Source organism: Schizosaccharomyces japonicus, assembly GCF_000149845.2.
Source record: "Schizosaccharomyces japonicus yFS275 unplaced genomic scaffold supercont5.3, whole genome shotgun sequence".
Classification (NCBI taxonomy): Eukaryota; Fungi; Ascomycota; class Schizosaccharomycetes; order Schizosaccharomycetales; family Schizosaccharomycetaceae; genus Schizosaccharomyces; species Schizosaccharomyces japonicus.
In genome coordinates, this window is record NW_011627862.1 from 1,325,746 (window position 1) to 1,350,409 (window position 24,664).

The window sequence follows — 24,664 nt, forward strand, 5'->3', positions numbered from 1 at the left end:
CACAGTTTTTATTTAATTAATATTCGTACATTTATAAGAATTGTATCAATGCAAATTTTATGTATGATTGGATAAAAGTAAACATCCGTCGTCCAAGCGAAGCTATAATTTTCAACTTTTTTAAAACGCATATACAATATAGTTATGTTTATTTTGTTCAAATGAATGTATTCGTGTATTTTGTCTTGAAGATCTCTTTTAGAAAACCATGAGGCTTCTCGTAGGTTTGACAAGCTCGGTAGGGGCGCAAGTCTGCTTTCTCCGCCTTATTGTGTTTAAGATATGCGCACAGCCAATCATGTTATTGTATTTTTGTTGGCATAGCAATGATCTGTCAAATTGGAGCCTAGTCTCGTTAGCGTAAGCGTCTGTGAACGGATGGATTCTCGCAATACGACGACGCTGAAGAACCTTGTGTCCAATAATTATCTGGTTTTATTAATGTGGTATTCGGCAATGGACGCTTTTTCATTTATGTACTGCATGAAGTTGGGGGTTTGTTTGTTTACACCCTTCACGCTAAGCCCACCTATGACGTATGCTACATGGCGATATGGGGCCGAGGAGGCTCGCCTACGGAATCGTATATAAGGGCCGGATGTCGCTGCTGGATAATCATCCCTCCACCAAACACATATTGCCTGTGAGCAGCGTTCACTGGCCAGGTCAAACTGAGTGTTGAGGTTACCTTCATTACCTATCCTTTATTCCTTTCTTTTCATTGAGTCGTAGACCTATACTTTGCATCTTGTCAAGGTACTCTCATTGCATTAATTCTTGTAAAGCATTCCTACATTTTCATCATGAAGTTTTCTTTCGTTGCTCTGGCCGCTGCCGCTTTCGCTGGCATTGCCAAGGCCTCTCTGCCTACTATTTCCGTCGATGGCCGTTACTTCTACTTTGAGAACGGTACTCGTTTCTTCATCAAGGGTGTTGCTTACCAACCCAATGTTGATACCGATTCCAACGGTGATGCTGTCTCCTCTGACTTCGTTGATCCCTTGGCTCAAGAGGACTCCTGTCTCCGTGATGTTGAGTACTTCAAGAAGCTCCATATCAACACGATTCGTGTCTATGCTGTCAACGCTTCTCAGGACCACTCGGCTTGTATGAAGGCTCTTGACTCGGCCGGTATCTACGTTCTTGCCGATCTCGCTCAACCCAGTGAGTCTATTGACCGTACTAGCCCCAAGTGGGATACCAACCTTTTCTCCCGTTATGCCAGTGTCGTTGATGCTATGGCTAACTACACTAACGTTCTTGGTTTCTTCGCTGGTAATGAGGTTACCAACAACAACACTAACACCCCTGCATCTGCCTTTGTCAAGGCTGCTGTCCGTGATATGAAGTCTTACATTTCTATGCAAGGCTACCGTTCCATCCCCGTTGGTTACTCCACCAATGATGACTCTGATACTCGTGTTTCTATGGCTGATTACTTCGAATGTGGTAGCACCGATGAGCGTGCTGACTTCTATGGTGTTAACATTTATGAGTGGTGTGGTTCCAGTACTTACCAGGAGTCCGGTTATGCTGACCGTACTGAGGAGTTCGCTAACTTTACTATTCCCGTCTTCTTCTCTGAGTTTGGTTGCATTACCAAGCGTCCTCGTACCTTCCAAGAGGTTCAAGCTTTGTTCGGTGTCAACATGACTGGTGTCTGGTCCGGTGGTATTGCTTACCAATACTTTGAGACCAACAACAACTATGGTGTTGTTTCTATTGAGTCCAGCAGCGTCGTTACCTTGACTGATTTCCCTTACTTGGCTTCTCAATTCGGTGCTGTCACTCCCACCACTTCTTCTGATGTCTCCACTACTACCGTTACTGCTTCTTGCCTTCCCACCAACACCAACTGGGTTGCCGCTGTTGAGCTCCCTCCCACCCCCTCTGACGAGATTTGCCAATGCATGTCCAACTCTCGTTCTTGTGTTGTTCTTGACAGCGTCAGCTCCAGTTCTTACACTGACCTTTTCAACTACGTTTGTGGTGTTGTCTCTTGTGATGGTATTACTGCTAACGGTACCTACCCTGGTTCCTATGGTGACTACAGTTTCTGTGATTCCAAGCAAATGCTGAACTTTGTTTTGGACCTCTACTACTCTGCTAAGGGTGACTGTGACTTCAGCGGCTCTGCCACCACCACTAAGACTTCTGCTCTTAGCGGTACTTGCGCTAGCTACGTCTCTGCTGCTGGTTCCGTTGGTACCAACTCTGTTGCTTACTCCATGGACGCTAACGCCGTTGCCACTACTTTGACTACCCCTGGTGCATCTGCCACTAACGGTACCTCGACTTCTTCTGTCAAGTCTGGTTCCACCACTTACTCTTCCTCTGGTAGCAGCGGTTCTGTCGGTAGCTCCGCCGTTACCCTCAGTGGTAACGCCATCTATGCTTTCATGGCTACCGTGATTGCCGGTGTTGCTGTTGCTTTCCTCTAAGCGTGGTGCTTTGGGATGTCGAGTGCATGCGTTGTATGTCATGCATGGATTCTCCAACTAATTTTGACCGTAGTTCCGATGAACTGGATTCATCGGGCGCGCTGGGTTTCTTGACTGAGCCTTCTCAGCATGATTGGGTCCACTCGTTCTTTCTTTGATATTATCTTCCCTGTATGATTTTGCAGCGAATTGAACTTTGTATTTTTCCGTAGTCACATTAAATTCATTTTGTTGAATATATAATTTGTTAAAGTACTTTTTTATTTTGAGTGTGTTTTTGGCGGATTGTGTAACCTTTCTCTCGTGTATGTTTGATGTGGTTGTACTCTAATGGTATGTTCGAATGCTTAAGACCGAATCCCATTGTATTGACTTGACTAAATTCGAAAGAAAAACAGTAAGCTGTGGTTGCTATTAATTCGTCTAATGCGCCAAAAATGTAGTAAATATTTTTATAGTAAAGATATCCTTCTTCCAGTTTAAGACTGAGACTTTAGGTCCTCCATAGCCTTTTGCAGCTTTTGATAGGATTCGGTTTCTTCCCAAATGCCCTTTCCCCGTCCCATCAGAGAACGCAGGACACTGCGAGATTTGAATTTCCAATCCTTGGCAACGACGCCTCCCATGCGTCCAGGTTTTTCGCCCAAATTTGTGTATGCATCAACAACGTCCAGTGCACCATCTACAGTTTTATCCCAAACGGCCAACTCGCTTGTAATGTTGGGACTCGAAAGCAACACTCGGTAAGCTTTCAAGGTGGCATCCAAAGATTCGGCCCATCTTTGACGCCAAAACATGAAACGAGCAACGAGTTTCCACAACCGAACATCGTTGGTGATCAGCGGAATAATAATGGCAAAAAGTTCTGTAAGAAGGCGAGCAAGGATATCCGTGTCATCCTTGCAATGTTGGGTTACATGATTTACCAAAAGATCCAAACATTGAACATCAACGGCCGTTTCACCCTTTGATTTTGACCGCAGCTCTATGATTCTGCGCATGGCGCGAATAACTTCTGACCATTCACCAACGTCCACGGAGACGAGCATGTAATTTTCCCATACACGCCAGTTTTCGTACATAAAACGAAGACCCTGCTGCAACGTGCGCCAAGCATCACGCTTGTTCTTTGGCTTAGCCTTCAGCATTGCACTCGCCAAGTTGTTCCAACTCTCACCATCTTCGGGATCAATCGACAAACAGCGAGTGAATGCCTCCATAGCAACTTCGAATGCATTCAGCTCAAGGGCAGCACATCCATAAGTAAACCACGTAGGGTAAGAAAGCGGATTGATTCGAAGGGATTTTTCAAAAGATTCCATACACTTTTTCATGTCATGGACAGCATAGTAATGACGACCAAGAGCACGTTGAGCAGGTGCGTAACGGCAGCCAGAAAGCTCCCATGCCTTTTCATAATGCGAGATATCGTTTTCAATATCACCGAGCATCGTCCGCAGGCGGTGATCGTTAGGGTCTTTCTCAAGCTGTGTACGGATGACATTTATAGCAAGATCAGTGCGCTCCAAAGAGCAGTGACACAATGCAACGCAATCCCACATCTCGAGACGCTCATAAATTTCAAGGGCGGAACGAATTGAACCAATGGACATGAACTTTTTGGCCAATTCATCCTCGAGTTGCCAACGAGATGGCATGGACAGTTGATGAGCATAGGCAAGACGCTCGTGTAATGAAGCAGATTCACCTTCATCTTTGGGTTTGGGCAGGAAAGAGCCACCGACTACCGCTTCAAGACCGCTGTCCACTGTTTCCGTTCCTGGAGCCCTGAGTTGATCATTAAGCTGGTCAACAAGAACTTGTAGTTGAAGCACGCTTCTTTCAACCGTTCGACTCTTGAATCCTTCAAGTCTCGTGCGAATAAGAAGACCCATAGTGTACACGGACCAATTCACGGGATGTGCCAGAACACGTTCTGCATAAGGAGACATTTCCTCACGCGTAAGGCCATCATCAGGATTGGAGTTTTTGATAATTTGACAGTAAGCCAAAAGTAATGCTGCATCGAGAGGATGTAAACGCGATGGTTCATTGGGATTCTCCTCTTTCAATCGAGGATCTACTTCTTCCCTATAGGCCAAACGCTCTTGATCGTGTTTGAAAGAGATTTTTTCCAGCAACGTATCATCGTTGAGCTCAAGAGTTCTCGGTTGAGTTGCCGTGATGTCTCCGCCCTCACGGTTCCGTGATTTAGCAAGAACAACAAGTTGAGAAGCATCAAACGTCTGAAACTTGGTACGGCGTCCGAGAGCACCCGTAAGCTCGTATGCAAAATCCATCACGTTTCCAGCGTCATTCAGCAAACGCAAAGCAAGTCCATCTCGTCCATAAAAAGAGTGGATAAGACCCAATTCAATTGCGTAACGACCCTGGACATCTTGGTCTTGTGTGACAATGTAGTCGCTAATGCTACTCATATTTTTGTTTATGAGATTGTGAAGCGAAGCAACATGCTCCTGCAAGATACGCTGTAATAAAAAGGCTAGTCGGGCTTCATTCCAAAGGTGGATTGGAGTCTGGCTTTTGGCGTACGAAAATAATGCTCGTGAGAACACAAGTAGCAAAAGCTTAGGAGCAAGATGATACGGACGCTCACCATCGACAGTCAGGGCATTCAAAGTCGCGTTTTTCAAGTCGGGATGTGAGCGCACAGCTTGAGGAAGCCAATCAACAGGTTCATCGGGCAAGTAAGGACCGGTGTAATTAGCTTGAAGAAAATATTCAAGTGCTTCCGTAGCCAAATCCGGCAGAACATTCTTGTCCAAATCAGTTTGCTGGTCCCAAAACGCAAAGAGAAACTCTTCGAAAGCAAGTTCTTTCGTAAGTAATTGGCACAACGGATGTCCGTCCTCGAGTTGTGCTCCGAAAAGATAGTTTTTGGCTGTTTCCAGCGACAATTTGGAGTCTACGTCCATTTTTTTTGTTTCCGCTGGGCGTCTTGGTGACGATAGAAGCAAGAACAATGTTGTTTTGCAGTAGTCTGCCAAGAGTGTCGAAGGAAGAAGTCTTCAGTACCAAATGCTTAGTCAGAGTGTTGAAACAAAAACGACACCATCATAGCCTCGACATGTAGTACATCAATCGAAAGAGAAAACCTCGATGATTACAATGCACACAATATCAAAAAGTTATGGTGCCTCATGAACAATGTTGTTTTTCTTCAAAAAACAACAAAGTGTGACACTCGTTGATACTCGTTACTATTCACTAACACAAATAACAAAGTCCAGCGCACTCTAATGAAGAATCATACAACGAATCACCACTACCCAGCGCACTAGCGACAGAACAAGCATAATGTTGCGAAAAGGTGTCATTGCTTCGTCTACTGACACATAGATTCATTAAGTCTCAAAATAAAATAGTACATAAACAACTTAGGCGAGAAGGTCCTTCAATTGACCCTTGCTCTTGATGGCTTGAAGGTCAGAGTTACCGCCAATGTGCTTCTTGTGAATGAAGATGTTAGGAACAGTGCGTTGACCAGTCTTTGTAGCCAAGTAGCTTTGAATCTCGTCACCGTCGTCCATGGTGTCCAACTCGTACACCTTAGCATTGGCACCCTCGTCCTTGAGGGTCTTCTTGGTAGCAGAACAGTAAGGACAGTAAGTCTTGGAAAAGACCAAAACGTCGTTCTCCTCAACGGCGGAGTCAACAAATTCTTTAACGGCAGACATTCTCGTAATGGATTAGACAGGAAAAGCGTCTCTGAATGCAAAAGCGGGGCCCGCGTTATTTATATAATTTATCAGAAAGGTATGGCGTCATGATGACGCAGTGCAACTGAATAATGACAGGCGGATACTGACTAAACGGAAGGTTGGCTGTGTTTATTTTAACGAAGTAAAGCGAGGCACAACAGGATCGGAAATGCGGAGAAGACGTGGTATAGTTTCTTAGGACTCGTTATAGTGTGTTGTACCACGGTAAAGCTCCTAAAACCCCACTGCCGCGTCTCTGTTGCTGTGTAACACGAAAAAACATATGGCAAACTGTGTTGTCTGTTCTTCGACGGCAAAGTACAGGTGTCCTAAATGTTACAGCACTTAGTAAGTACACGACGTCTTTGACTTTTGTAAGCATAAACGTCTAAAGCAACACAAGACATTTATTCGGTCAAAAGAGCTGCAAACGGGAACATCAGCGATAGTTTATTAGTAGTAGCACAGGGACGCTAACAATTGGTAGCTGTAGTGTCGTCTGTTTCAAGGAACACAAAACCCAGTGTGACCCGGAAAAGAAGCAAACGAATGAACAGGATTCACAGGCATCTTCCATGCACATCACAGTGGAGCCATCTCCAAATGTGATTTACGTGAATGGACGCGAGCCTAAAGTCGCGGAGGAAGCCCTGCCTAAAACAACAGACTTGCAACGAGCGCTGCAGGACGAAGGAATTCAAGCATACTTGAACGAGCATCCCGAACTTGTGAAGCTTATGGACCAGCTAGTACGTCTCCGGAGTCAAGAGACTACAAACGTTCCCGTAAGAACACTTGCAGCAATCCAAAGTCATCGAGACAACAACCCAGCATTCACTGAACTTGCTAACAAAGTTTTGGATTTGTGTGAGGAATTGTAGCCACCATCAAAGTGTATCATAGAAAAAATTTTAGTGCTTTGGTCGTAAAACTTAGCCTTTTTTTTGATATATCAAAAACGAGAATGAAATATCGGTGTTAAGTCACTCTACAAGCGTACCAGCTCTAGGCCCAAGTGAGTCACTACGGCAAGCTGGCGTGCAGTACTGTGCCAACTCATATCGACAATAGGCGTATTCAAAAACACCGGATCGACGTCTGTGGCATGGGGCCGATCAACTGAAACTAGTTGAAGACTTCCTCGGGCAGCACTAGCCGTTGCGAATAAACGTGCATAGTAGGGATGTGCACGGGCGCCAAGAACGGTGCCTGAGAACGAAGTACTACCCATCGCGTTGGGTAGAAGATTCCGAGAAGGAAGAGTACCATTGACTTCAGCGAACTCGCCGGCTCCTTGAGCGGAATCCTTTGAAGACCACAACTCCCAACACGACCAGTTACCATTCTTGCACATGGCCAAAATTGAGTTTTGATGTTCGCCAGACCATTCGGCACTACCAAGCGTGTCGGCGGCGTTCACTTGAACGCCGCTGGCGGAGAGACTAACAATCCACGGACGTTGCGAGTCTTCGATCTCCATGACTTCGTCGGCAGTGGATGAAGAAGCACTTGCTCCGGAGGATGTCCAGTCAAACACACGGACTTGACCATTACGCTCGCCAACAAGCAAGCGACGGGCATCTGAACGGCAAAAACGCACGGAGACACCGGGCGATGCAAGCGTGTAACCAGCGAGCACAGGTCCATTATCCGAAACACGCCAAACGATAAGCGTATTATCATCGCCAACACTGGCAATTACATGTTCGTCCAGCGTTTGGTCTGCGGAGTAAATTTCGATGATATCCACATCGTTCACGAAGTTTTGGTGTCCAGATGTACCGCCAAATGTGTGTTGTGAAGTGATCTCAGCGTCTTGTGTAAAGATTAGCCGAACTGAATTGTCTTGACAAGCACATGCAATGGACAGAGTACATGAACTGTTTTCTTCTCCATTTTCTGAGCTGTCTGGAGCTGTTTTATGGGCGTAAAACGCCAAATGCAGTGTTGGGAGGCCAGTTGCAACTGTGAAAAGCTGTCGAAATGGCCAGGCACCTGTGCTTGGTTTTGCAGTAGGTTTATAAAATGTAATTCCGGTTTCATGTCCTTATTAAACACAATGTTAGTTTCGAGAGCACAGGTAATCGTGTCTGCTACATACCGACGGCAAAAATGTCAGGCTGGGAGGATCCTGGAAGCGCCCATTTTATGGTATAAGGAAATACTTCTAACGGTTGTCTATGTTTGTTAGCGAAATTCGCGTCGTTTCTAACGTGGTAAACTACCTAATGCGATTCTGCTGAGAAATAGAAACCATAACGCCAATCTTATTTCAAATAGACAGTTCAGACGCGTTAATGTTTTTTTCTCCAGATACTGGGCGGATTTGTTTTTCGTTTTCCACTGGCTTGACAGTGAACAGGCGTGGCCGTGTTTTGTGAGGGAGGTTACATCGGGTAACAAAGTTAAATAAGGTTTTGTATTAGCGAAGCTGACGTACTCGAAAAATCAGGAATAGGCAAATGGAACACAGGTACGAGCAGAGACGGCCGACCACATGAACCGATGATGCAAGCAACCGACAACTAACGCGCCATTCACAAATCTCTTTACACCCTTAGGAAAACACCAACAAATATCAGTAACAGTATTGATTACAACTATTTACGAAAGCGGACAACTTATCTCGCTGACTTATTACCACCCGGAGTAGATGCTGTTCGGGCAGAATGAAGTAAACAGCGAATTTCTATCTCTCACCACGTTCCCCGCGCCTGATACATAAGCCGTGACAAAGGCCCGTGAATAGTGGGGATTGCGAATTTGGTTTGACTGGTGGGCGGACGGCCGCTTTTATGCTGTTTTGCAATTGAAACTCCGATACATTTTTTGTTCCAGAATGTACTGAGATCACGAGACATTGTTCAGGTTGGAGGGATTTAGTGTGCTTCACTATTTGACTTTTAAAACGTATAGAGCATTACGGTATAGTACATAATGAACGGTGACGTACTTCATTAAAATTCACTAAATCGCCTTATATCCTAGCTCAGTGAGGTCATTGACAGTGTCGGCAGCTGCTGTACAAATGATGATGATGGCGGCGGCTGTATTCCCAGTATTAAACAAATTGCTCAGTTCGTAGTTGTGAATTATACAAATCATTGATTTTACAATGGTCCGGTTGACTCCATTAGCGAGGTCTATGTAAGTAAAGAGTGCGTTTTGAAGTGTAAACAGTTTTGAGAATCGAGATTGGGGATTTAGTGATTGCAGCATCTAACAGGTTTTCTAGTTTTAAGAACAGAGTTCCATATCTTCAACGTGCGACTCAAGCATCATCGAAACCGACGCATTTAAGGGTTAGTTAGCTCGTGCTCTGAAGGACGAAATGACGGTTTTCTGGTGAATTGGTAATACTAACCTCTAAATAGCGGCCGAAAAGCAAATACTGGGCGTACACCTTGTACACGGCATTCGGCGCCAGTTGTATTATGGGTACCGTTGCAACCGTAAAAGCTTTACGAGTATGTGTTATGTTCGATAACAGAATTTCTGATACAGAGTTTCGTACCTGAACCTAATTCTAACTCAGAAACACAGAAAGATTAAATTGACTAGGACATTGATGGGGGGGTCCTATTCTCCCTCCTGTGTGTGTTTGACATGATGTAACCTTTAGCACTAAAATGCACTTACTTTTTATAGTAAACACGTTTAAACTGAAAGTGTAGACAAAGTACACCATTCTCGAAACTGTTTTTGAAACCACGGTGGCGCTTTGAACTGTAGTCCCAGTCTCGGTCAACTATTCGAAACGCAATGTCCTGATACGGTTCACCGGCAATGAAACGAATCACACAAGTTTCCTCCGTCTGCTGTTCGTCTCTCTGCTTGCGAGACCGATTGCGCTCAATACGGTAAGTAGGTGCGCGACCAGTGCCAATGAGATCAGGGTAGAAGATGTTGAAACGGTATCCCTGTACAGCCTTGGGCGGAGGATGTTCTTCGTTATAATGAGCTTGATTGTAAGAATTCCACTCAAAACCGAGTAATACCCTGTTGTAGTACTTTGGCTTTTTTAAGGAAACGCCGTTGGCGCTAATTGAAACAGGAGCTTGCTCGGTCTCCAATTCATTTTCCAAGTCAGCCTCATCGGCGTCGCCTGCTTTAAGGTATTCACGTTCAAGCCTCTCCTTTGTCATCCTCCAGAAAGTGTCTTCTTCGATGCTTGTACTAACTAACTTGCTTGTCCGTACCTTTGGTTTACTGTTCAACAAGGGAATATAAGTGGCATCCGTAACTCGTTTTCTCTTCGTTTCCTACTCGTAGTTAGTATGTATTTCCATTGCACAACCCAAACCATACCAACATGTGCGTGTACTGTTCTTCCTCAATTGGCTTCAGGCCTTGTGGTAGCTGTTCTTGCCGTAATAAAGGTGCTGGATCCAGATTGATGCGATAATATTCATTCTCTGCCAGTTTTTTCATTTGCTGTAGTTGATGTAAATCATCCTTGGCCTGCTGTAGCTGTTCTTCATTTTGTTTCGTTCTGTTTTGTTGTAACGTTTCGCTAAAAAGCTCTGATAAATAAGCCCGGACCTTGAATTCTTTTAAATGAAGCAATAGTCCTTCCCAGTAATCGGTATCAATGGGAGCATTACTCCGAAGCTTCTGCTTTATTTGATTCTCCAAACGGACAAGGGCTTCGTGTGACTTTCCCTGTAGCAATTTTTGAACATCGTCTAAAACGATTGCGATAGACCGTTTGGAATCCCGAGATGCACGGGCTTTTTTTAGTTCCAGATCAACAAAGTCATGAACTGTCAACCAAAACTTTTGTTTTTCACGATGGCCCCCTTCAAGCCGCTCCAGTTCAAGGCATTGTTGACCAAGTGTCTCAAGTTCCTCAACACTATTGTTCTCAATTAAGTCTATGGGATCGCAAACCGACATAAGATCTGGCTCAAAATGGCGAACACGTTCATCAACACCTAGGATAGTACTGATACTAACCAGCAAATGATCGATCGGTTTAGAACGATTTTGACTCAGACGCAGAGCAGCGCGTTCGTAGTACTGGATGAGAAGAAATTTATTTTCTCTTTCCAATTCATTTTCAGCGGTATCTTTGCTTGTGAGATGACGACGTATTGACTAGAGCAGGTTAACTTCTGTTTTCGTAAACGGAACACATAATACTCATCGGCTATCACCAAAGCTATGGATTGACTTACTAGGTCGTCGTCTCGTTCTCGAAATCTTTTACTATACCGTGAGGGGGAACGAGATGATGAACGTTTATTGTATGGGTAAGACATGTCTGTTATCGAAAGTAAGTGTTTTCAATAACAGAGAATCAAACTTTATGAAACAGTGGTCGACTTTGTAGATGAATGAAATAATGACAGCAAAAAAGTATTTCTTTTTTTTTATTAAAAAGCGTAGTTTGTCATGAAGCCGTAGTAATGGAAATTAGCTAGAGCAGTCATTCACGTAACTATTCGGAATTGTATGAAGAAAAGCACTGATGTCAAGTAATACTGCCGCTTATTGGCAGACGATCAATACAGATGATTAGTTTGAAAAAGAAATTAAACGTAAAGACAAAAAGAACAAGAAAAAAATAAAAAAAATAAAAAATAATTATAATAATTATAAAATAAATAAAAACTACCAATTAATAAGAAAACTCACAACCTTGATGTCCTCAAAAGCAATAATAGTACAACTGCTTCTGTAAAGAAGTTTTGCCTATGCAGTCCAATTCCCTCTCACTACTTTGGTAATTTAAAGGGTCCACAAGCTAAGGCCAAGAACAGGCCAGCGAATAAACGTAAGAATACACACCCAGTACAATCACATTCAGCAGCATTTTCTTAGAACGTCCAACAAAAAAGACCACTAACCCATGCTACCGAAACCTCACATACTTACTACCTTTCCCACCGTTACTAACGCATTCCCCTCGTAATAACGTACTCTTCAGCTACGTCTACGTTGTTAAAGAACTTTCAAATGCATTTCGATTTTACTCCTCGTCCTCCTCGATGAGAGAGTAGGCAATGCGATCCAAGTCACGTTGACCTTGCTGGGAGATGCGACGACCACCGTTCTCGCTCTTCTCAAGCACACCAATCTTCTCCAAGCTTTGAACAACCTTGCGTTGAACACTGCCAGAGCAGTCGCGGTGATGAGAAGGACGCATACCACGGTTGACGGATCCGCCGTAAACCTTGCAAAGGCGACCAACACCAACTTGCTTGCGAAGGTAGATGTGACGAGCAATGGCAGCGGCACGGACAAAGTACCAGTCAGGGTCGTAAGGAGCCAACTCCTTGTGGGTACCAGTCTTGACGATGTCAATCCACTGGGGGGTAGTCATCTTACCTAGAAAATAAAGTTAGCAAATGCCCGGGAGTTCGACGTTTAGCGGACGTTAACGCCTTAAAACAACATACCAGAACGCTTCAAGAAAGCGGCATAGGCAGTGATGAACTTTTGAGCATCAACATCTTTAACAGAAACTCCAGCCATGATGAAACTGCCGTTTGGTTAAGGTTGGTGAAGGTGGTGGACGGTAAAAGGAGACGTCTGAAAGAAATGTATTTTTGCTAGTGTTTCTACACCAACACCGTGACTGCTAATTTTGGCAAGCGTCGAGTGAACTTACCCAGAACCAACTTCCTCCACCAGCAACATTAAGCTCAATTCATCGAGGAACGGTGTTTTAGCGCTCCTTTCGCCGTCACTCCTTCCGAGACGTCTTGTTTAAGGACTGTCTGTGTTGCTTAATCAAAGATCAATCCTTGGAAACGGGAATTCGCGACTTTGCGAGAGAAACTTACTTTTACGTTTTTATTTGAGCCATTGTGTGTTGAATAACCTGCATTCAACGGTGAGTTTGCTCTTATGCTAGTGAAATAGGACACATTGTGATGTCCAAACAATCTTCCATTACAGTAACTGGTACGTGTGTTGTTTCTTCGTTCATACAGAAGATCATTGCTAATGCTGTGTAGTTCGAGTTCGTCCGTTTAATACCCAAGAGTCCGCTCATCTAGTCGCTGCTCCAGACTCTCTACAACTGCATTCGTCTACTTCCATTACCTCTTCTGTTGCAGCTTCGTACAAACCTCATCTTCAACATGCAAAACCATTACGAGGAATACGTAGAGTCGTAAAGGTGCTTGATCAAAGAATCCTTGTCTTTGACCCGCCGAGTGATTCAGCTCTCGGCAGGCGTGGTAATCGCAGACGGTCTATGACGAATTTGCCTGCCTCCCGAATTCATAGGGTATCCAAAGGCGATGGTCGGGATTTACGATATGCTTTTGACCGTGTGTTTGACGAAACGGCATCTCAGTATGATGTTTACACGGAAACAGCCCGTCCTCTTCTGGACAGCGTTTTAGATGGCTTTAATGCTACAGTTTTTGCATATGGAGCTACGGGTTGCGGTAAAACACACACCATCAGTGGAACTCCAGAGCATCCGGGTGTCATTTACTTAACACTGAAAGAGCTGTTTGAAAGAATTGAACAGCTGAAAGACGAACGCATCTTTAGTTTGCGTCTTTCGTATTTAGAAATCTACAACGAATCCATTCGCGACCTTCTCGCTACAACCGCACAAGGAAGGAGTAGGAATCTTTCATTACGTGAAGACGCCGACAGACGAATTACCGTGCCAGGACTGACGAGTCTGTCACCTTCATCGCTTGAAGAAGTGATGAAAATTATTCTGCGCGGAAACGCTAATAGGACCATGTCACCTACTGAAGCGAATGCGACTTCTTCGCGTTCTCATGCTGTATTACAAGTTTCTCTTACCCAAAAGCCAAGAACAGCAGATATTAACGAAGATCACACTCTTGCTACGCTCTCCATAATCGATTTGGCTGGTTCAGAGCGGGCAAATGCCACACGCAATCGGGGAGAAAGACTGAAAGAAGGTGCCAACATTAACCGGTCATTATTGGCATTAGGAAATTGCATTAATGCTTTGTGCGACCCACATCGCCGGGCACATGTCCCCTACCGAGATTCTAAATTGACACGTCTACTGAAATTCAGTTTAGGTGGCAATTGTAAAACTGTTATGATTGTCTGTGTGTCACCATCTTCTGTTCATTATGAGGAGACTTACAACACACTGAAGTATGCAAATCGTGCAAAAAACATCAAGACTGAAGTTCTTCGTAATATGATTAGTGTTGACCGACACGTGAGCCAGTATGTGAAGGCAATTTATGAGCTTCGTCAACAAATCCGTGAACTTGAACGACGCTTAGAACAATCAGATTTGCCCACCAGAAATACCCCGAACAGCACTAGTATTTCATTTGATGCAAAGTTGATTGAAGCACGAGACTTACTACGAGCCGCGTTTGAACAAACACTGCCTCGACAAAAGTCCGTCATTGAGGATGTACGGCACGCAAAGCGGATGGATGACTGTATTCACTTGGTTCGTTACTGGTTAACATCTTGCGAACGAACGTGCGCAGATACGACAGATGAGCGTGCGCAATTGGCACGCGCCAAATTGGACACCCTGCTTACGGAACGTTCTGTATTCGTGTCTAAAGTTAACCCGAAAGAAATTTACGGGACTTTTGAGCAAAGCATATCACCTATCATACGGACTTTGCGGGACAATGATGCTGATGTCTATGCCGACGTGTTGCAAGACGAAGTGGATTTACTCAAGTCAATTCATGAAAACCAAATTTTAGACGCTCAGAACTCTACAACACATTTTACACATACCTTAGAAACACTACTGACTGCATCCTTTCGATTGCTTCCCTCATTGCAGAAAGGTGGTTTTGGTGATGCGCATATTTTTCTAAAGAATTGGCTGATTAATCTGGCCGTGAAGAATGAACCTTTTGAGTATAATGGACCATCACTCTCATCTCTTTCGGAAATCTCTGTTCTTAATCAACAACTCCGCCAGAGCTGTCTTCAGGACAATGATCCTCTAGCAGCACTTCCGTTTTTGTCTTCGCCATCCCATCCACGACCTCGGCCTCCAGCGATGTTCGTGGTTAAGTCACCAAAGAAGCCAATTCTCCTTCCAAAACGATCTCACAAGAAACGTGTACGTTTTGAAGATACTAATAGTCCTACCGAACCTGCTGTTGATATGGAGGAAGAATTTGAAGATTGGAAAGAGGAAGATGACGAAGCCTTAAAGTCTGAAGACGAGGAACATTTGCCTCCCCAGAAACCCGACTTTCTGCAACCCGCCCAGCCTTCAAATACTCTTTCTTTCCGTGCACCAAGTCAACCATTCATTCGCATAACGTCTCCAGCTGCACCTATTAAACAAGCATCTCAAGATGCACGGACCACGGATCCACCTTCACACTCGGACAAATCATCAGACGACCAACAGAATGCATCATTCATGTCCCTTGATCGTAGTATGACCGAAATGGAAGTTGATACTAGCTCTCATAGTATCAGAAGCGTTTCGCTAGGCTCGACGCCATCCCGTATCCCTACCCCCGATTTACTCTCGTCGGGGAGACATGCAGCTCTTGCAGACTCTAAAAGGACTCTGAATTTTAATTTTGCTGCCACATCTGCCTCGTCCCTGGACAAACCATCTGTTATGATACCCCCCTCTTCTAATCTCTCTGACGCTTCTTCTCTCCCATCTCTTTCCAGCCGTATGAGCTTGCCTTTACCGTCGGCACCGAACAAGACCGTTCGGCGACTCAGTTCTCTCACATCATTACGTCTCTCTAATCCTGCACGTGTCATCCGACGCGACACTGGACTGTTTACGGGACCTACCAACGCTCCGTCTGACGCACCCTCTCATGAAACGTCTTAGAATGAACACTTCCAACTGTACTACTTAATGAATTTTACTTATCAGGGAAGTTGCAGAAGCGTCTAGACGTAAGCTACTGCTTCCCTCACACACCCAAGGCTTTACCACCGGGGAAGCACTGCACACTCTTATTAACATCCCCAATACCCACTCAACTAAGTACTGCTCAATCTTTGTAGACATACCAAAAACATTTTTTACCCAATTTAACTAGTTTAAGAAAACTGTACAACCCTTAATAGTAAACGGGATAGTAGAACAAGCACACTATCAGAAGCCACTGAATATTGAGTAGCCTGAGCCGATTAAAGCAGTAACTAAACTGCCTAATAAAGACGCTTCTCGTAAGTAGCAAAGCCTTGAATATCTCCCTCACGGATGGCAGCGCTACTACGGATCTCAAAGCGGGTTTCGCCGCTAACGACAGACTTGTGCAACTCAGGAATGGACTTAACACCAATGTCTTGGAAGGCGTGGAGAAGACCGGTGTGCAAGTAAGGCAAGAAGCGGGTCAAAGAACCCTTCTCAACAACAAGACCAGAAACACCTTGAGCGACACGGACGGCATCGTTCTCAGAGAAGTAACGACCAGTAGAGGCGTTCTCGTTAACACCAGTACCCTCCATGGCGGCGATGGAACCCATACCACGGTAAGACTTGTAGCGTTGACCGTCACGGACGTAAGACTCACCAGGGGACTCGGTGGTACCAGCCAAAAGACTACCCATCATGACAGCGTGGGCACCCAAGGCCAAACTCTTGACCATGTGACCAACGTTCTGGATACCACCGTCAGCGATGGTGGGAACGCCGAACTTGTTGGCGAACTCGGCGACTTGAGCGATAGCAGTGGCCAAGGGACGACCACAGGCCATAACCTCTTGGGTAATGCAAGCACTACCACTACCCATACCGATACGGAGACCGTCGGCACCAGCAGCAATCAAGTTGGCAGTTTGTTCGCGAGTAACGACGTTACCAGCAATAACATCAACCTTGGGGTGGGTAGCCTTGATCCACTTGATCATATCAATTTGGAACTTGGAGTTACCTTGGGAAGAGTCGATGACAATAACATCACAACCAGCCTCAACCAAAAGAGTACAACGGACCTTATCGTCCTCACGAGTGCCAATAGCGGCACCAACCATAAGTTGCTTGGATTCAGGCGACTTGCTGGCGTTGGGGAAGTCTTGGTTCTTCATCAAGTCGGTCAACGACAAGAGAGCAACAAGACGACCTTCACCGTCGATGACGGGAAGCTTGCCCTTTTTAGACTTTTTCAAAATTTCGTTAGCACCCTCCAAATCAATGCCCTTAGGAGCAGTGACAAGGTTCTCACGAGTCATAACCTCAGAGACAGGGGTGCTGGGATCCTTGCGGAATTGAACATCACGGGAAGAGACAATGCCAAGAAGCTTACCGTTAAGCTTACCGTTGTCTAAAAGGGTTAGTGAATGCTACGCACAACGCATGAACAAACAGAAGAGTCAGATTGCGAAGCAGGCTCTTCTCTCAAGTCAGTGACAAAATTGTATCTCCATAGCATTTCTGCTGTTACAGAAGAACGAAAGTTATAAGTCAAAGCATCATCCAGGCAAGCGAAGCACAACCGAGAGAAAAGAGCACTAAACCGCGCAAATCCATACACATAATCCGTTATTCTAGCAAAACTTACCAGTGACGGGAATACCGCTGAATCCTCTGTCCTTCTTAATTTTCAAAACCTCGCCAATGGTGTTGTTAACACCGAAGACAACGGGATCGGTAATGAAACCGTTCTCGTATCTCTTCACCCGGCGGACCATCTCAGCTTGAGCCTCGGGGGTACAGTTGTGGTGAATGATACCGATACCACCCAACAAAGCCATGTAGATGGCCATTTGGTCCTCAGTGACAGTGTCCATAGGAGAACTCATGAAGGGAGCCTTAAGCTTGATGTTACGGGTGATTTTAGTGTCGAGAGAAACCTCGTTGGGGATGAAGTTGATGTAACCAGGCAAGACCAAAAAGTCATTGAAGGTCAAACCACCTTGAGAGTTCTGACGGATAAGTTGGTCGATGCTAAGACCATCCTTAGTCTCGTACTTCTCAAGCTCTTTAACAGCCTCAGTGTGCTTCAAGTACGTTGCCATGGCCAAAGTAATTTAGGGTTGGGAGAGGGTAAGATACCGATTAGAAAGTGAGGGGGATCCGCTCTTTAAATACTCGTGAAAATTTTTTTATAGTTAACAAAAAATTCATTTATTTAATTAAAAAAATATCATTTGTTAAGTTGGGGCGTGGCGAATGAATATAGATCGGTTGCATACAAACTGCGATAGCGAGCTGTAGCGAGAAAGTGGGGTTCGAAATAACGCGACTTAGTGATGCATATGTTCCGAGGGCTATTAGGTAATTACTGAATTGCAACGAAACTTTACGAGCTATAATAAGCAGAAAGCAATGCTGAATTGCTGAAATGGAAAAGGAGAGAATGGCTTTTGTTGCCGTAGCCTGAGTGAGAGGCTGTCTGCAAATGTAGTGAATAGAAGACTGGAACATTTAGGTCAGTCTAGATTGTAGACGTCGTTCGAAATAAAAGGAATGAACTAAATCAGTAGAGACATTTTTGAATAACAAAAAGGAAAATATAGTAAGAAAAAACGAGCGCATGAGATGGACACCTTGACGAACATCTCGTAAATACAGTGTTACTTAAAATACCAAGGGGCGGTATAGTAAGAACAAACCAAAAAGCTTGGTGAATGAGCCAGTCGGCTCTATATGTTCTCATACCAGTAGATCATCAATCCACTCATATTGTCCCGTGTGCGGATTCCATTGCCGATTTCTCATAGCATACTGTTCCTCATCACTGCTCCATTGCTCTTGCAGCCTCAGCGGATCTGTGTACTGTTGGCGCATGGACGAGCTATTTGGCTCATCTGCCCATTCGTACATGCGATCGCCATTTTCCAAACGCTCCATGTTGAGCGGAAACTCTGTCCCGTCTCCCATTGAATTCAGGTACGGAAGGAACCAGAGGAAAACAGAGGGGCCCATGATTTGTTTCCAATTGGCAAGCCAGCCAACGTTGAAGGGTTGCGTGGTAGAAGAGTACCGCGACCAAGATGCACTCAGAGTTTCCAATGTCGTGATGTTGCGTAAAATGAGTGAAGCATGATACACTGAGAATACACTGAGAATGACAAACATAGAAAACGAAAAAATAAGCTGACCAATCCACAATACAGGTAGCCAAGAGAGCCGGGTATTTTCGTCAAGACCACTTAGGTATAGGTGCAGTGATTTAATGCACATATATGCCGTAAACATGGCATACATAGACAGGTATACGAGAAGAAGGAAGAAAAACTTCTGGTTTCGAAATCCAATGCAGTGTTGAAACCATATGCAGTGATGATCCATCCTAAGAATGCACGATCTGCACTGGGAACAATGATGAGTACGAGAATACTTTACGTATTGGCATTTCTGACATCGCCGCACATTCTTCGGCATCAAATGCTCACGATAGCCAAGCACTGACTATGCACAGAGTGTTAGTATATGTATTAAAACTGATGCGTAATGACTATGAAGCTGTTTCGAGATGGGCCCACTGAGAAGTGGATGAACGCTTGGTATTATTCATACAGATGCTCGTCAAGCACATGCCAACAATATACGACGGACGGCACCTCTCATATGGGCCACTCTGACTTACCTTTGGCGTTCCAGGGTGCGTGAAATTCACGAGATTATACGTGAGCACAGACAGCACATACATGCTGAATTGTAACACGTATATAAAGCGCGAAACATCATGTCTTAAAGTTGCATTCACTATTTGTGCCCCAGTCATAATAGAAATAGCAACAAGAAGCATGAAATGATGAACAGCAGCCTTCATAAGCCAAAAAAGCCCGCGAATCGGCAGCATTAAAAGCTTCGCCATGGTAAACGCTATGGGCACTTTGGCCAGCACACGGATTACCAATTGTAGTACTCAGTAACAAGAAAACCTGTTCGTGGATGAATGAGTAGTTGGCGAAGGATTCTGTATGGGCAGTGAAGTGCAAGGGGGGGGACGAAGAGAACAACCAAATGTAATTGATTACAGGCCTGTGGTCAATAAAAAATTGGTGGATTTTGAGTAGTACCAAAGTTTTAATAAGGAGTTTTTCGTTTAGACCCTTTAGTTAACCAATTTCATTTTCGTGTCTGTTCTGGAGTTTATGTTGACTGGAATTCTCAAGGAATGTCACTTTTCGTAAATTCAACAACGACAACCTAAAATGAAATCCATTGAACATCCGTTCAGCAATCTTTCACAGCACACTTTTGCAAATTTGTGTTTGCAGGTATTTCGCGTAGCGCGTTCCCCTGGGAAAAGAAACGCGTCGCGTGGTGACGAAGCAAATGAGCTTAATCTAGCTCCCCCACCATATCCAGACGTCCCCTCTACAAATACCCTTTCAACATGGCGAAACCAGGTTTGCAGCATTAAATAATGAAATTGCTACTAACAATGATATAGGAGTTGATCAATACCTAAAGCTGTACAATGTTTTGTCCAGTTTTTTGTGGATGAGCGTTCTTACACGCGGATTGTTGCTCTGGTACATCATCGGTGACTACCGGGCAGTCTTTCTCGGAACGGAAAGCTTTGTTCGATGGGTGCAGACGCTTGCAATTGCTGAAGTTGTGCATTGTATGATTGGTTTTGTACGTTCTTCTGTTGTTACGACTGCCATTCAAGTGGCTTCTCGAGTTTTGCTCGTCTGGGGTGTTTGCTATCCATTTCCGGAGGTTGTTCGTGATTCTCCTATTTACCTTAGCATGATCTTTGCTTGGTCTGTCACGGAGGTCATTCGTTACACATTTTACGCATGCAATTTGGCCAAGAATGTGCCTGCAACCTTGCTGTGGTTGAGATACAGTGCCTTCATTGTTTTGTACCCTATTGGTGCCGGTAGCGAGTTTCTCTTGGTTCTTAAGACCCTCCGTACTGCCGTTTCTTCATGGTTCCCGAACAAAATTATTTGGCCTTTGATTTTGGTTATTTATCCCCCTGGTAAGATGGACAAGGCCGAGATGAAGATGTTTCTATACTTGTTGCTAACACCCTCTAGGTCTCTGGCACATGTACACGTACATGCTTTCACAGAGAAGAAAGGCGATGAACGCCAGTGCTAAAAAGTGAAGCGGGAAAATGCCAATTTAAGAGGGTCTGGCTCGTCCTTGTATGCTACCAGTGAGCAACAACCCTTGTCATGATTATGCCGCACATAACCTTACCATTTTTGATACGCTTGCAGATAGGTTGATCCAGTAAGCATTGGCTTGGTTGGCCTCTTCATTTTTACTTACAAAAATACTTAATGGACATTTGTTTTCCCGCAAATATGGTCTGTTATTTTACTAATCATCAAAATAATGAATGCAAGTCGGCTCATTATAAGCAACTCCTTTTCTTGCCTTTTTTTTTGTTTTGGGATCACATACAAGCACATAAAGTCAGACAGTGCCAGCAAGTCATCACCGTCTTCCTCCGCGTGTCGGCAATGATGTACCACGCCCGCGGACAGCGGGTGTCACTTTAAACATTGGAGCATTCCTAAAGAATGTTAGTGGCCGTCGAGAGCGAGCTTCTTCGCTTCAATAAAACATACTTGAGCATGTCAGGCACAATTAGGAAACGAATGTGTGATCCTCGAATGTAAACTTGGTCTAAATGAGATACGCGACCATCACGAGCGGTGACACTGATGTCTTTTAACTGGCAGTTCATGTTGTCTTCAGCTAAATAGGGTGTTAGTTTGATCAAACATTGGCAAACACATCCACGGTATCAACGTCATTTGTTCTCAATAGGAACTGGCATTTTTCTTGCGATAAATCGTGCTTTTAACGCGGTTCTTATTAATCTTGTCTTACCTTCGATGAGTTTTCCACGGTAAGTTGCGCCGTTTTCTAATTCCATGGTGACAATGTGGCCTTAAACAGTCAGTTACACGATACATGTTTCGTTTTAAACGCGTACCTTGAGCCTCGTGCAATAGCTTGATGCACAACGACATTTTTGACGCTTTCTGTTGTGAGTTGGACGTGCCTGGTCTTTTCTTTGGGGGAGTTGGTCGCGCTCACCTTAGAGGCCTGCCACCTCGCCAGTGCAGCACATACAGTATCTTTCTCATCCACCAAACAGGTGTGAACCGTGGTGGACAGGCTTGGGTAACTCACAGGAGCAGCGTATGAAAAATTTGGTAATTCCCCAACTCAAAAATTACAGTTGGTACCGAGGACTTTATCAATTGCGGACTATTTTGCCACCGTCGATTTTGTTGTTCGTCAACGTATAGACATTATTTTTTTTTTTCGTTTCAATTGAATAATCTTGCATTTTGCTTTTTTAAAGTTCTTGGCTTTTCACGCTTTTGGTCTTTTTCCCTCCTCCAGTTGATATCGACATTTTTTTTAAAAGATTGTTAAACTTACGTACGCAATGGAGTCCTCAGAAAAGGTTCTGCTGTGTAAAAAATGCAAGGCTAAGGCGGTCATAGAAGCGCGTTCAGATGCCTTTTGCGAAGCCTGTTATATCCGCAGCATCGAAAACAAAATACGTCGTCAGTTTGAGCTGCTACGGCCAAATCTGGTGGACAAGTGCTCAAAAAAAGCACTGGTTTGCGTATCGGGAGGTTTAAACTCGATGGCTATGTTGGAAACGGTGTACTACCTTTCAAGCTATCGTGAAGACAATTATCGACCCATGTTTGGTGATTTGATTGCCGTACACTTGCAGTTGCCTACCTCGACAGTCGAAGAAGAAGACATGATCCGTACGGTCATTAAGCAAAAATACCCGAAATGCGCCTATGTCTATGTTTCTGAGCACGAATACATGTCTCAGTGTACGTACGTGAATGCTTTGGGTTCCCAAGTTCGGGAACCAGCTGTAAGCACTGCTGAGACCGAACAGACAAATTTCTTAAATGTCTCATCGACGACTTCTAGACAGGATCTACTTCATAGAATGCGTGATCGCGTGCTGTTACAGTTGGCGCATGAGAATCATTGCGACACTCTTGTGTATGGAGACAGCGCCAGTACGTTGGCAGCTAAAACTTTGGAGCTTGTAGCAGAGGGACGGGGACATGCAATCCCTGCATCAACAGGTGTGTGTACTCGGCCTGCTGTTGCTCCTGACGTTGCTATTTTGCGGCCTTTGCGTGAAGTTTTGGAGCAAGAGCTCCGAAGCTACATGGGCATGAAAGGCCTGCAGTTTGTGTCTCGGGAACTCGATTCACGACTGACAACAATGTTTGATGTATCGAAGAACTACTTTCTCAACCTTGGTGAGCAATTCCCCAGTCTCGTGAGCACAATTGTTCGTACGAGCGGGAAGCTCTCTGCACCTCAGGACGGCGTATGCTGTCGCCTATGTCTTCTGCCCATGCAAGAGAACACACATTCCTGGTTGAATAGTACGACCGTCCAGCATCCTACGAATCTTGAGCTGTCGGATGAAGCTTGTAAACAACAGAGGGACGACGTTTGTTATGGCTGTATGGTTTCGCTTGGTGGCTTGAAGGCGCCTTTAGCTTGGCCTCGGTTTGTAGCCAAGCAATCTTGAGCGAAAAAGTGTGTAAGGTTTTGAATTTTAAGAAGCATTTGATGTTAAAAAAAAAAAAAAAGAACGGATAGAAAAGGGAAAAGGAATAATTTGGGAGCTACTATAATGCATTCTGCTGTATTGAAACGGATTCGCAAACATAAATTGTATTTTTATAGACATTATAACTGGGTCATTGCACTCATATTTCGTGTGAGCTTTTTGTTTTACGTTTCTTGTATAAGCCTTTTTGAATGACAGTAGGTGGTTTTGCGAATTCTGAAAATGGGTTCCAAACACCACGAACAGAAGGATTCAATGATTCTACTGGTTGCTTGACAAAGCGAGGTTTCAGACCGTCTGATTCTGAGCACTGAAGTGCTTGTTCAAGAATATCTGAAGCCGAGAACTTTCGAGTAATGAATTCTTCGTTGCGACCATTTACTGAACTGTTAGCTAGAACACATTTTTTGTCTCTTGCCGACGTCTTCTCAACCATACCGTAATATGACTTGATGGATGGATGTTGATTAGGACGGTGAATAACATGAAACTCAATATCACCGTTCTCCTTCGCAAATACTTCTAGTTTTCGGCTTAAAAACTCTTTCATGCCTTCGGAACTACCGCCCCAATTGCAGTAATAAAAATCAATTCGCTTGCACTTAGAGAAGATTAGTTAATGAAACAATAATGCTTGTCCATACTGGCCGAAGAAAAGCACCAAGTCCGTTTAATGGTTTAGATATTTTTCGAACTGTTTTAATCATAGAAAGAAAAGATTGGTGTCGGTGATTTTTTATTTTCTTATATTTTTTTTTAAAAGAGAGGTATAAGAGAGCACCTTGTGAAAACAATAGAATAAAAATAAATCAACGGGTTTTATATAAACAGCGGATAATAATCATAAAGCACAGCTTAAGCCTGTTATAACGAAGGAAATTTCATTTATAAACTGTTACGGAAAGTGAGTGTATTTTGGTAGATCATTTTAAAATTAAAAACCAAAAAAGAAAATAAAAGAAAATAAAAGAAAATAAATAAAAAATTAAAAATCAAAGAGTAAAGGACAGCAAAGTAAAAATTGACTATGAAAGTAAATAGCAGCATCAATTGC

The 24,664-nt window shown here is 44.1% G+C and overlaps 15 protein-coding genes across 15 annotated transcripts; 6 read left to right on the top strand and 9 right to left on the bottom strand.

The window, feature by feature from the left end:
- Positions 1-550: 550 nt before the first annotated feature.
- On the top strand, positions 551-2,696 carry SJAG_01290 (cell wall protein Gas1). Its single transcript, XM_002172504.2, has one exon. It carries the CDS (start codon positions 804-806, stop codon positions 2,439-2,441), a length of 1,638 nt encoding a protein of 545 aa, XP_002172540.1. The 5' UTR covers positions 551-803; the 3' UTR covers positions 2,442-2,696.
- A 219-nt stretch (positions 2,697-2,915) lies between these two features.
- On the bottom strand, positions 2,916-5,377 carry SJAG_01291 (TTC27 family TPR repeat protein; the record flags this gene model as incomplete). The annotated part of the gene is made up of 1 exon (XM_002172505.2): positions 2,916-5,377. The coding sequence occupies one exon, from the start codon at positions 5,375-5,377 to the stop codon at positions 2,921-2,923; it is 2,457 nt and encodes an 818-aa protein (XP_002172541.1). The 3' UTR covers positions 2,916-2,920.
- Positions 5,378-5,757: 380 nt separating this feature from the next.
- On the bottom strand, positions 5,758-6,222 carry SJAG_01292 (glutaredoxin Grx1). The gene has a single exon (XM_002172506.2). The coding sequence runs from the start codon at positions 6,137-6,139 to the stop codon at positions 5,840-5,842; it is 300 nt and encodes a 99-aa protein (XP_002172542.1). The 5' UTR covers positions 6,140-6,222; the 3' UTR covers positions 5,758-5,839.
- Positions 6,223-6,357: 135 nt separating this feature from the next.
- SJAG_05223 (zf-HIT protein Hit1) lies at positions 6,358-8,470 on the top strand. Its single transcript, XM_002172507.2, has 2 exons — positions 6,358-6,511; positions 6,651-8,470. The coding sequence occupies exons 1-2, from the start codon at positions 6,447-6,449 to the stop codon at positions 7,042-7,044; spliced, it is 459 nt and encodes a 152-aa protein (XP_002172543.2). The 5' UTR covers positions 6,358-6,446; the 3' UTR covers positions 7,045-8,470.
- Positions 7,033-8,524, bottom strand: SJAG_01293 (NUP37 family WD repeat protein). Its single transcript, XM_002172508.2, has 3 exons — positions 8,389-8,524; positions 8,265-8,341; positions 7,033-8,209 (listed from the first exon to the last, which is right to left on the bottom strand). The coding sequence occupies exons 1-3, from the start codon at positions 8,418-8,420 to the stop codon at positions 7,152-7,154; spliced, it is 1,167 nt and encodes a 388-aa protein (XP_002172544.1). The 5' UTR covers positions 8,421-8,524; the 3' UTR covers positions 7,033-7,151.
- Positions 8,525-9,160: 636 nt separating this feature from the next.
- SJAG_05224 (hypothetical protein) lies at positions 9,161-11,715 on the bottom strand. Its single transcript, XM_002172509.2, has 3 exons — positions 11,341-11,715; positions 10,472-11,260; positions 9,161-10,425 (listed from the first exon to the last, which is right to left on the bottom strand). Exons 1-3 carry the CDS (start codon positions 11,422-11,424, stop codon positions 9,799-9,801), a joined length of 1,500 nt encoding a protein of 499 aa, XP_002172545.2. The 5' UTR covers positions 11,425-11,715; the 3' UTR covers positions 9,161-9,798.
- On the top strand, positions 9,212-10,618 carry SJAG_05629 (hypothetical protein). The gene is made up of 4 exons (XM_011050743.1): positions 9,212-9,310; positions 9,399-9,465; positions 9,538-9,630; positions 9,707-10,618. The coding sequence occupies exons 1-4, from the start codon at positions 9,279-9,281 to the stop codon at positions 9,713-9,715; spliced, it is 201 nt and encodes a 66-aa protein (XP_011049045.1). The 5' UTR covers positions 9,212-9,278; the 3' UTR covers positions 9,716-10,618.
- A 350-nt stretch (positions 11,716-12,065) lies between the features above and the next one.
- Positions 12,066-12,724, bottom strand: SJAG_01296 (40S ribosomal protein S19). The gene is made up of 2 exons (XM_002172510.2): positions 12,565-12,724; positions 12,066-12,493 (listed from the first exon to the last, which is right to left on the bottom strand). Exons 1-2 carry the CDS (start codon positions 12,638-12,640, stop codon positions 12,135-12,137), a joined length of 435 nt encoding a protein of 144 aa, XP_002172546.1. The 5' UTR covers positions 12,641-12,724; the 3' UTR covers positions 12,066-12,134.
- An 84-nt stretch (positions 12,725-12,808) lies between these two features.
- On the top strand, positions 12,809-16,231 carry SJAG_01297 (kinesin-like protein Klp5). The gene is made up of 2 exons (XM_002172511.2): positions 12,809-13,072; positions 13,126-16,231. Exons 1-2 carry the CDS (start codon positions 13,042-13,044, stop codon positions 15,948-15,950), a joined length of 2,856 nt encoding a protein of 951 aa, XP_002172547.1. The 5' UTR covers positions 12,809-13,041; the 3' UTR covers positions 15,951-16,231.
- SJAG_01298 (IMP dehydrogenase Gua1) lies at positions 16,058-18,214 on the bottom strand. The gene is made up of 2 exons (XM_002172512.2): positions 17,629-18,214; positions 16,058-17,391 (listed from the first exon to the last, which is right to left on the bottom strand). Exons 1-2 carry the CDS (start codon positions 18,083-18,085, stop codon positions 16,277-16,279), a joined length of 1,572 nt encoding a protein of 523 aa, XP_002172548.1. The 5' UTR covers positions 18,086-18,214; the 3' UTR covers positions 16,058-16,276.
- Positions 18,215-18,292: 78 nt separating this feature from the next.
- Positions 18,293-20,374, bottom strand: SJAG_01299 (palmitoyltransferase). The gene is made up of 2 exons (XM_002172513.2): positions 19,660-20,374; positions 18,293-19,481 (listed from the first exon to the last, which is right to left on the bottom strand). The coding sequence occupies exons 1-2, from the start codon at positions 19,888-19,890 to the stop codon at positions 18,723-18,725; spliced, it is 990 nt and encodes a 329-aa protein (XP_002172549.1). The 5' UTR covers positions 19,891-20,374; the 3' UTR covers positions 18,293-18,722.
- Positions 20,375-20,415: 41 nt separating this feature from the next.
- Positions 20,416-21,138, top strand: SJAG_01300 (phosphoprotein phosphatase; the record flags this gene model as incomplete). The annotated part of the gene is made up of 3 exons (XM_002172514.1): positions 20,416-20,428; positions 20,473-21,009; positions 21,068-21,138. The coding sequence occupies 3 exons, from the start codon at positions 20,416-20,418 to the stop codon at positions 21,136-21,138; spliced, it is 621 nt and encodes a 206-aa protein (XP_002172550.1).
- A 231-nt stretch (positions 21,139-21,369) lies between these two features.
- On the bottom strand, positions 21,370-22,226 carry SJAG_01301 (Sm snRNP core protein Smd3). The gene is made up of 4 exons (XM_002172515.2): positions 21,979-22,226; positions 21,873-21,932; positions 21,608-21,737; positions 21,370-21,552 (listed from the first exon to the last, which is right to left on the bottom strand). The coding sequence occupies exons 1-4, from the start codon at positions 22,013-22,015 to the stop codon at positions 21,474-21,476; spliced, it is 306 nt and encodes a 101-aa protein (XP_002172551.2). The 5' UTR covers positions 22,016-22,226; the 3' UTR covers positions 21,370-21,473.
- A 214-nt stretch (positions 22,227-22,440) lies between these two features.
- Positions 22,441-23,568, top strand: SJAG_01302 (cytosolic thiouridylase subunit Ctu2; the record flags this gene model as incomplete). The annotated part of the gene is made up of 1 exon (XM_002172516.1): positions 22,441-23,568. The coding sequence occupies one exon, from the start codon at positions 22,441-22,443 to the stop codon at positions 23,566-23,568; it is 1,128 nt and encodes a 375-aa protein (XP_002172552.1).
- Positions 23,569-23,680: 112 nt separating this feature from the next.
- On the bottom strand, positions 23,681-24,505 carry SJAG_01303 (ribosomal protein subunit L51). Its single transcript, XM_002172517.2, has 3 exons — positions 24,255-24,505; positions 24,049-24,211; positions 23,681-23,991 (listed from the first exon to the last, which is right to left on the bottom strand). Exons 1-3 carry the CDS (start codon positions 24,315-24,317, stop codon positions 23,750-23,752), a joined length of 468 nt encoding a protein of 155 aa, XP_002172553.2. The 5' UTR covers positions 24,318-24,505; the 3' UTR covers positions 23,681-23,749.
- Positions 24,506-24,664: the final 159 nt, after the last annotated feature.

What these genes read in the sequence shown, in the direction of transcription:
- SJAG_01290 (XM_002172504.2), top strand. Translation starts at nt 804, where the DNA reads ATGAAGTTTTCTTTCGTTGCTCTGGCCGCTGCCGCTTTCGCTGGCATT.
- SJAG_01292 (XM_002172506.2), bottom strand. Translation starts at nt 6,139, where the DNA reads ATGTCTGCCGTTAAAGAATTTGTTGACTCCGCCGTTGAGGAGAACGAC.
- SJAG_05223 (XM_002172507.2), top strand. Translation starts at nt 6,447, where the DNA reads ATGGCAAACTGTGTTGTCTGTTCTTCGACGGCAAAGTACAGGTGTCCT. An exon ending in CCTAAATGTTACAGCACTTA is followed by an intron (nt 6,512 to 6,650) that starts GTAAGTACACGA and finishes AACAATTGGTAG; the next exon opens with CTGTAGTGTCGTCTGTTTCA.
- SJAG_01293 (XM_002172508.2), bottom strand. Translation starts at nt 8,420, where the DNA reads ATGGTTTCTATTTCTCAGCAGAATCGCATTAG. An exon ending in TCTCAGCAGAATCGCATTAG is followed by an intron (nt 8,342 to 8,388) that starts GTAGTTTACCAC and finishes TAACAAACATAG; the next exon opens with ACAACCGTTAGAAGTATTTC. An exon ending in GCCTGACATTTTTGCCGTCG is followed by an intron (nt 8,210 to 8,264) that starts GTATGTAGCAGA and finishes GTGTTTAATAAG; the next exon opens with GACATGAAACCGGAATTACA.
- SJAG_05629 (XM_011050743.1), top strand. Translation starts at nt 9,279, where the DNA reads ATGGTCCGGTTGACTCCATTAGCGAGGTCTAT. An exon ending in ACTCCATTAGCGAGGTCTAT is followed by an intron (nt 9,311 to 9,398) that starts GTAAGTAAAGAG and finishes CAGGTTTTCTAG; the next exon opens with TTTTAAGAACAGAGTTCCAT. An exon ending in CGAAACCGACGCATTTAAGG is followed by an intron (nt 9,466 to 9,537) that starts GTTAGTTAGCTC and finishes ACCTCTAAATAG; the next exon opens with CGGCCGAAAAGCAAATACTG.
- SJAG_05224 (XM_002172509.2), bottom strand. Translation starts at nt 11,424, where the DNA reads ATGTCTTACCCATACAATAAACGTTCATCATCTCGTTCCCCCTCACGG. An exon ending in GAGAACGAGACGACGACCTA is followed by an intron (nt 11,261 to 11,340) that starts GTAAGTCAATCC and finishes AACCTGCTCTAG; the next exon opens with TCAATACGTCGTCATCTCAC. An exon ending in AACAGTACACGCACATGTTG is followed by an intron (nt 10,426 to 10,471) that starts GTATGGTTTGGG and finishes AACTACGAGTAG; the next exon opens with GAAACGAAGAGAAAACGAGT.
- SJAG_01296 (XM_002172510.2), bottom strand. Translation starts at nt 12,640, where the DNA reads ATGGCTGGAGTTTCTGTTAAAGATGTTGATGCTCAAAAGTTCATCACT. An exon ending in CGCTTTCTTGAAGCGTTCTG is followed by an intron (nt 12,494 to 12,564) that starts GTATGTTGTTTT and finishes TTTATTTTCTAG; the next exon opens with GTAAGATGACTACCCCCCAG.
- SJAG_01297 (XM_002172511.2), top strand. Translation starts at nt 13,042, where the DNA reads ATGTCCAAACAATCTTCCATTACAGTAACTG. An exon ending in ATCTTCCATTACAGTAACTG is followed by an intron (nt 13,073 to 13,125) that starts GTACGTGTGTTG and finishes AATGCTGTGTAG; the next exon opens with TTCGAGTTCGTCCGTTTAAT.
- SJAG_01298 (XM_002172512.2), bottom strand. Translation starts at nt 18,085, where the DNA reads ATGGCAACGTACTTGAAGCACACTGAGGCTGTTAAAGAGCTTGAGAAG. An exon ending in CAGCGGTATTCCCGTCACTG is followed by an intron (nt 17,392 to 17,628) that starts GTAAGTTTTGCT and finishes TAACCCTTTTAG; the next exon opens with ACAACGGTAAGCTTAACGGT.
- SJAG_01299 (XM_002172513.2), bottom strand. Translation starts at nt 19,890, where the DNA reads ATGGCGAAGCTTTTAATGCTGCCGATTCGCGGGCTTTTTTGGCTTATG. An exon ending in CGCACCCTGGAACGCCAAAG is followed by an intron (nt 19,482 to 19,659) that starts GTAAGTCAGAGT and finishes CTCTGTGCATAG; the next exon opens with TCAGTGCTTGGCTATCGTGA.
- SJAG_01301 (XM_002172515.2), bottom strand. Translation starts at nt 22,015, where the DNA reads ATGTCGTTGTGCATCAAGCTATTGCACGAGGCTCAAG. An exon ending in GCTATTGCACGAGGCTCAAG is followed by an intron (nt 21,933 to 21,978) that starts GTACGCGTTTAA and finishes TGACTGTTTAAG; the next exon opens with GCCACATTGTCACCATGGAA. An exon ending in CCGTGGAAAACTCATCGAAG is followed by an intron (nt 21,738 to 21,872) that starts GTAAGACAAGAT and finishes CACCCTATTTAG; the next exon opens with CTGAAGACAACATGAACTGC.
- SJAG_01303 (XM_002172517.2), bottom strand. Translation starts at nt 24,317, where the DNA reads ATGATTAAAACAGTTCGAAAAATATCTAAACCATTAAACGGACTTGGT. An exon ending in TTGGTGCTTTTCTTCGGCCA is followed by an intron (nt 24,212 to 24,254) that starts GTATGGACAAGC and finishes ATCTTCTCTAAG; the next exon opens with TGCAAGCGAATTGATTTTTA. An exon ending in ATCCATCAAGTCATATTACG is followed by an intron (nt 23,992 to 24,048) that starts GTATGGTTGAGA and finishes CTAACAGTTCAG; the next exon opens with TAAATGGTCGCAACGAAGAA.